Source organism: Galeopterus variegatus, unplaced genomic scaffold (genome assembly GCF_000696425.1).
Source record: "Galeopterus variegatus unplaced genomic scaffold, G_variegatus-3.0.2 Scaffold8245, whole genome shotgun sequence".
Lineage (NCBI taxonomy): Eukaryota > Metazoa > Chordata > Mammalia > Dermoptera > Cynocephalidae > Galeopterus > Galeopterus variegatus.
The window spans coordinates 77,263-85,107 of record NW_007734356.1 but is presented as its reverse complement, the minus strand read 5'-3'; the positions used below and the strand labels follow the sequence as shown (position 1 = coordinate 85,107).

The 7,845-nt window shown below is 42.7% G+C and overlaps 1 protein-coding gene across 1 annotated transcript; it reads right to left on the bottom strand.

Annotated features, from left to right (window-relative positions):
* Positions 1-2,098: 2,098 nt before the first annotated feature.
* On the bottom strand, positions 2,099-3,043 carry LOC103608279 (olfactory receptor 2Z1-like). The gene has a single exon (XM_008592726.1). The coding sequence runs from the start codon at positions 3,041-3,043 to the stop codon at positions 2,099-2,101; it is 945 nt and encodes a 314-aa protein (XP_008590948.1).
* Positions 3,044-7,845: the final 4,802 nt, after the last annotated feature.

Below are 7,845 nucleotides of genomic sequence, written 5' to 3'. Positions count from 1 at the left end.
AATGTATGAGAGTTCCTTTTTCTCCGCAACCTCGCCAGCATTTATCTTTCAGCGTCTTTTGGATTTTAGCCATCCTAACTGGGGTGAGATGGTATCTCAGTGTAGTTTTGATTTGCATTTCCTGGATGCTGAGTGATGTTGAGCATTTTTTCATGTGTCTTTTAAAAATAAATTTCATTTTTAAAATCTACTTGTCACATTTATTAGCATAGAGTTGTTAGCAATGTGTGCCTATTCTCTTTTTAATGTCTGCAAGATCCGTCCTGATGGCCTCTCTTTCATTCCTGATATTGGTAACTTGTGTTTTTTTCTTAATCAATCTTTTCTTATTAATCTTTTCAAGGAACTAGTTTTTAGCTTTCTAGATTTTCTATTGTTTGCCATTTACCTACTTAATTGATTTATGCTCTTCTCTATTATTTACTACCTCTTCTTACTTTAAAGCCTAGTTTTCTCTTTTTAGCTTTTTGACATAGGAGATTAGATCATTAATTTTTAAATTTTTATTATCTTTCCCATTTACATATTTAAAGCTATAAATTTCCGTCTAAGCACTGCTTTAATTGGATCTCACAAATTTGGATATGTTGTGTTTTCACCATAATTAAGTTTAAAACATACCTTGTAATTTGTTTTTTGACCCATTTTTTTCCCTCCCTAAGTTTTTATAATTACCATTTAAAAATTGATTTCTAATTTAATTCTGTTGTGGTCAGAGAGCATACTATGAGTGATTTCAACCCTTTGGAATTTATGGAGACTTGCTTTATGACTTATCTTATGAGTTTATTTTAGTGAATGCTCATGTAAGCTTGCAAAGATCATGCAGTGTGCAGAGCTGTTGGTATAGTGTTCTGTAAATGTCAACTAGGTCATGTTGGCTCATGATATTATTCAAACCTTCTACACCACTGCTGATTTTATGTCTATAACCATCCAGGGTTTAAATCCCAGTTCTCCTACTCCCTAACTGGGTGACCTGGACATTTTAACTAAATTCCATGTACCTTAGTTTCTTAATCTGTAAATCAGATAATAATAGCATGTATTTATAGAGTTGTTGGGGGACTATGCTGTGATAACAGAAAACTCTGGTGGCTTTACCAATAAAAGATTATTATTCATATAAATTCCAGTACATAATGTATGGCACAGTATATGTATTATCCCTGATACCTACAGTAACTTGTGCAAGCTAGCTCTAAAAATAAGGCTTGGGATCGAATGTGAACTTGACAATGTGGTTCAATTACTTAAATGCTTCCACTCAAAAATCCTCTCCCTTGAAGTACCCTGTACCCCCAAACATAGATTGGCACTCGCCAAGCAAAATTCTTAGGTTGACATATCAGTTCAGCCTTTCTATGCATAAATGGCTCTGATTCCTAATCCAATGATACATTAGACAAATATCTTTGCAAAGCAAAGAGCAGGGATGTGTTATTCCCCTTGGAATCATTAGCTGAGTGATCTTAACTCTTGGCCCATGGGTGATGACAATAAAAGTTTAAAAATGGCAGCATCCAATCTTAGATGGCCCTGATGTCTGGACAAGGGTGGACCTCACTATCTCACATCACAATTCAGACCATGATAAATACACATGCTTGGACTGACCAGCAAGAGACATCTTGAGTGACAGCCATTCACTTCCATAAAAACTACAAATATGACCCAAACAAAGACACTGCCAAGAACCATGAAGGGGAGGAACTTTCAGAGTGTCACTGTCAGCACTCGTCCCTAGATCTTCTTTTTTGCTTGGATTTCAGGGGTTGGATCCCGGACCCATCACTCACTCTGCAGAAAAGTGTAAGAATGGGGCATAAGGCAGGACACTTATAGGTGAGCAAAATATTCATAAGCTGATCCATCTCTGCTGTTGAATCGACATGCTTGCAGTCAATTTTTTCCCTCTTCTTGTTTAAGTGATTGGGATCTCTAGATTTGTTTTCTACAAATTCACAAAAGAAAAAGGGAGTCTGGGAGGAGGTAGGGGGCTGGTCACATAGTAAATATTGCACCCCATGGAATGCCAATGACAGATAGGTTTCAGCTATAATGGAGAGTCCCTAGGACAACCAGCATCACCATGCGGTCATCTTATTGACCTGAAGCCAGCCCTTTGAAGGACCTTGGCCAATGACAGTTGAACTTCTCTGTTCCTCAGGCTATAGATAAGGGGGTTGAGTGTGGGGGTGATGAGACTGTAGAAGAGGGAGACCACATTGTCTTGTTGTGGGCTGTGGTAGGTGCCTGGCACCATGTACATGAACACGGCTGCCCCATAAAAGAGCCCCACCACGGTGATGTGTGAGGAGCACGTGGTGAAGGCCTTGTGTCGGGCCCTTGCTGAGTGCATGTGGAGAACGGCCCCCAGCACATGGCCGTAGGAGGCAGCAATGAGTGAAATGGGCAGTAGCAAGATCAGCACCCCAGAGATGGACAGCGCCAATGCATAGGCAGTGGTGTCTGAACAAGAGAGCTTCAGGAGGGCGGGCAGCTCACAGAAGAAGTGGTCCACAGTGTGTGAGGCACAGTAGGGGAAATGAAGAGTGATGGAGGTCTGGATGGAGGCCACGAACACACCTGAGAACCAGGAAGTGCCCACCATGAGCAGGCAGACCTGACGTCTCATGAGCACAGGATAGTGCAGAGGGTGACACACAGCAACGTAGCGGTCGTAAGACATGAGGGATAGCAGGGCACACTCAGAGACACCCATCAGCATCAGGAAGAACATCTGAGCTGCACAGCCCCCGAAGGAGATGGAGCCTCCTCCCTGCAGGAAGGCAGCCATCATCTTAGGAATGGTGGTCAGTGGAAACCCAATGTCCAACAGAGAGAGTTGGCTGAGCAGGAAGTACATGGGTGTGTGGAGCCTGGAGTCTGTGTGAATCAGGTAGAGCAGGACGGTGTTTCCCAGAAGACCCATGGTGAACATGATGACCACAAGAAAGAAGAGGACCAGGTGTGACCCTGTGTTGCTGAAAAGTCCCATGAGAATGAAATCTGAGGCTGCTGACTGATTTGATTCTCCCATCCTCCAGGAGGCATCATTCGTCTGTAGGAAGAACAGGGCATTTGGCAATGGGTCTCAGTGGGGTAATTTCATCTTACATGCCAACAGCAATTGCTTGATAGCAGCTGCCTACAGTCTCTTGAGGAAGGTGATGAGCAAATTTATCTCAGTCAGAAAAATGCCATGATTGTTCATTGTGTAGGCTCTGGTCAGGAGACAGGGACTAGCATCATATTGCCATGCTGCTGTCATTTCTGAGTAAAAGTCTTGCCTTCACCCTACAGATAAGTGCTACCAACCAACATCTGCAGTTAACCTGTCTGCTGCCAAGCAACAGGCCACAAGACAACCCCAGTGAAATACCACCCTGAAGCCACTGGGTCAAAGCAGAAGTGGAGTATGGAAGAGACTCAATAATGAAGTAGAAAGACCTATCCCAAGTTGATAGGTTATGATGAAGCTGGATGAAAAAATTAAGCCTAGACCCATGAGAAAAGTCTTGTTTCCAAATTCCTGGATGAGAAAGGGGGAGAACCAAAGTTTGGAAGAGTCAAAAGTAGGATGATATTTAGCATGTGGGTAAATACGTCTACACTGTGAAGGGATACTTGTCAAAGATGGGATGATCTTTAGCATGTGGACACAGATATCTACTCTGTAAAAGGACACATGAAATACAGAGGTTGGAAACAGATGTCCTGGGTGATGGGTGGGAAGTTGTCCAGAATATCAGCCATCTTTCTGAGGCTTGGTTTTATAGGATGGCAGTGGAGAACATTATGCTTAACATGTATTAAGTATTCAACAAAAATCTGCTGAACGAATGCATTGGATAAGGAAGATGAATGAAGGATCAGAATGGACTGCCATGACCTAATTAAGAATATGTGAATTTGGGCCAGCCCGGTGGTGCACTGCTACAGTGCGCTGCTTGGGAGTGCAGCAGCGCTCCCGCCGAGGGTTCGGATCCCACATACAGACCGGCTGCTCACTGCCTGAGCGAGGTGCGGGTGCAACACCGAGGGTTGTGATCCCGTTGCTGGTCCCGGTCCGGTACGGGCGCGACACTGAGGGTTGCGATCCGTTGCCGGTCACGAAAAAAGGAAAAAAAAAAAAAGAATATGTGAACTTCTTACCTTCAACCTCACCTGCCAGGCAAACTCAGATCATCCTGGAGCACTGTTCACACATATCACCTCCAACACTGAGAAATTCTGGGCCATAGTGGTACCTGTCACCACCACCAATGGGGAAACAGAGAGAAGAATGTAGAAAAGTATAGAGAAAATGGCCTTTTAAGATGGGAAGTTCAAACTTGGGTGGGTCCAGTAGAGGTCTGCATTACTCAATGTCCAAAGGAGTTGGTCTACTTGTAGACCAGGAAGGTTTAGTGTTGGGCGGGTGTCTACTCAAGATCCTCTGGTGCTCAAATCATTGATGATACTTACCTTGGATATTTTTCAGCCTCTATGACTTGATTCTGTCTAGTGAAACTTGGTCAAGATTTTTCCCCTTGCCTACCTGCCAACTGCCCATTTCTATCTTCATCTCTTTATTTTGCCTACTTTGATGTCACACTAAAGCTGGCATTTCAGGTCTTCTTAAATTACTTCCCATATGGATTGTTGTCACCAAGTATTCCTTTGTCCATTACTTCATTCAGTGGCAATTAATAGAGCTCCTCCTAAGAGCCAGTCACTGAAGGAGGAAGAAGAACATGGTGGTAAGAAAACAACAAAAACAAAAAGAAAAAAAAAAAAAAGCAAGCTCATGCTTCCATGAGACTCAGAGTCCCATTGCAGACAGAGATAAGAAACAAGAAAGGAGTAAACCATATATTTTTTTAATGAAAATAAATGTAAAAAAATAACCAAAGTTATAGAAAGTTACTAGGGAAAATTTCTTTGGATGACGTGTTTGAAGGAGGCCTCTCTGCACAGGTGAGAGCTGCCATCAGAATCTAACAAACTGTTATCAGAAGGAGAATGAAGACCTAATTCTCTCCATCTACCCGTTGTTGGAAATCAGAGAGACAAAACAAAAATATATATATATATATTTTCTTTTCTTTCTTTCTTTCTTTCTTTTTTTTTTTGGTGGCTGGCCAGTATGGAGATCCGAACCCTTCATCTTGGTGTTATCAACACCACACTCTAACTGAGTGAACGAATGGGTCAGACCAACACATTCTTTAGGAATAAAATCTAGCCAACAATAGAATGGAGAGCTCATGAGGCAGTGCCTGTCTTATTCGATGAATGAATGACACATGGACAGGAAATGCAAAGACCCCTCAGCATTGCCCTCAGAGGAGTTAGAGATTGGTGGGGCTGTAAGGAGGTAACCAAATCCATTCAGGACAGGATGAAAACAGATGCAAGAGAGACATGTACATGGTGCTGTGAGTTCCCAGAGAGATCTAGTGCTCAACTCTACTGGAGGAGAGGGTGTCAGAAAAGGCTGCACAGAAGGGGAGGCTTTTCAGCTGAGTATTTAAAATCAGGTAGGATCATCTTCTACGCAGATAGAAAAAGGAAGGTCATTCCACAAAGAAGCAATAGGGCGTATATAGATTGTCTGGCATACAGTTATGCAAATACACTGGGCTTACACAGAGCAAGACTTGAATGCCAACTCAGTGGCATCCTCGCCCTGTGACTTCAGGCAAGTTATTCACACTTTCTGGGACTCAACTTCCCCATCTGTATGTGGGGATAAACAGAACCTTTCTTGTAGAAGTTGCTGTGAGGATTAAATAAGATAATGAATTAAAGATCTTAGCACAGCAGTCATCGTCTAGTAACTTCTTGACTTAAGTTCACAAGTATTATTCTCACTGTGAAGAAAATGCAAACGTTCAAAAAGGTTGGCTGGGTGACTTCTACAATCTCTTCCCATGGCAGGATAATGTAAGCCTGGTGCTTGGCTCACTGTCTGGCATATGGTTAGATTGCTGGATACATACTAGCTTTGTTGACAGTTTTCAACATTATAACTTTTGTCTGGTTACATGGTAAAAATTGATCAATTCTAGCTCATTCTCAGTCATGCTGTCCCGAAATGACAGTTGTCCTGTTATTACCCTAACTCAGCAGGGGGACTTTTGTCTTCCAACCCCACCCCACAGGGGACATTGGGAATATCTGAAGACTTTTTTGGTTGTCATGACTGAGATGTGCTACTGGCATCGAGTGATGGAGGCCAGGAATGCTGCTCAGCGTCCTACAGGATAGTCCTCACCTCAAAGAATTACCTGGTCCTAATGCTGATAATGTCAAGGTTGAGAAACACTTTGGTTGAATCTCATCAGCTTTTCTCTGATCTTGAACAGAGCCTCTGGGAGGGCTCTTGAATTTATTGGCTTGGTGTTTCAGTGAAGAAAAGTTTCCTGTCACATGCAAAACATGAGATTTTTCTTGGGTGATATTTCGTTTCCAGATACGTTGTTAAGGAAATAGCAATAAAACAACTCCCAGTTTACTTCCTTAGAGAATCTCACTGTTACCACATTTCTATCTAGAGAAAGGTGTGTTCTTTATTTCTTATCCTTTTGGGCCAACTCATAGCCATACAGTCTTTGTGGACCACATGAAAGGATTTTCAAGTGAATGATGTTCCTGATTCTTCTCTTTTCACACATATTTCTCCCCTTAAACCAAAGAGAGGGAGTTGATTCCTATTATACCTTTACTGTGTACCAGGGACCATGCTGAAGTCAGAGAAAGGCTGAGGAGTTTCAGTTGAAGGGTTTCTTAACCTCGGCACTATTGACATTTTGGGCTGGATAATTCCAAGTATTTTACAGGCATTTTTTCCCCCAACATGATTCTTGCCAGTGGGTGTTGTTATTATCTGAATTATATGGATAAGGGAACAGAGATTCTGAGAAGTTCCAGTTTGGACTGGGTTGAATAGTGTCCCCCCCCCAATTTTTGTCCGAGTAGAACCTCAGAATATGACCTCGTTTGCAAACAGTGTCTTTGCAGATGTAATCGGTTAGGATCTTGAGGTGAATCCTGGATTCAGGGTGTGCCCTAAATCCAATGACCGTTGTCCTTATAATAAGAGCAGAGAACATGTAGAGAGAAAGAAAGAAATGCCATGTGAAGATGTAGGCAGATTTGGGGTGATGCATCTACAAGCCGAGTAACACCTATAGCCACCAGAAGACAGGAGAGTGACATGGCAAGGGTTGTCCTGGACAGCCCCTGGAAGGAATAAACCCTGCCATCTCCTTGATTTTGGATGTCTGGCCTTTGGAACTGTTAGAGAATACATTTATATATATATTTTTAGGTCACCTAGTTTGTGTTTGTTTTGGCAGGAAACTAATACAGCACAAGATCATCCAGCAAACAAGAGGTAGAATCAATGCTTAGACAGCAGCTGCTGTAACTCCAGAATTTTTGCTTCTTTCTTCCCATGTCACTCTCTGCCACCGGGACTGTCATGTTTCATTCAGACCTGCTTCCCCCAAGTAAGCCCTCAGGTCTCCTGCCCCAATCAAGCTGAGTTTAGCTACTCTGCTTAATGATGATCCTACTGCCCAGCCTTGGGAGGAAGCCACCTCTCTAGCCATGGAATCCATTGTCCTCTTCAATGTTTTTGCCCTGGTACTCCCCCAGGCACTTACCTGGCTCTGGCATGGCAATCCTTTCAGCTGATGGGTAAATTGATAGATCAATAGCTCCCCAGTCTTTGTCTTGAGAAGATATCATGCAGGTCAAATCTGGTTTAGTTCCAAGAATTGTCATTTTGTCCAGACATGATGTGAACTCAACACTACGGGCCTTGGTACATCAGGTCATCTGCCTTTGAAGATT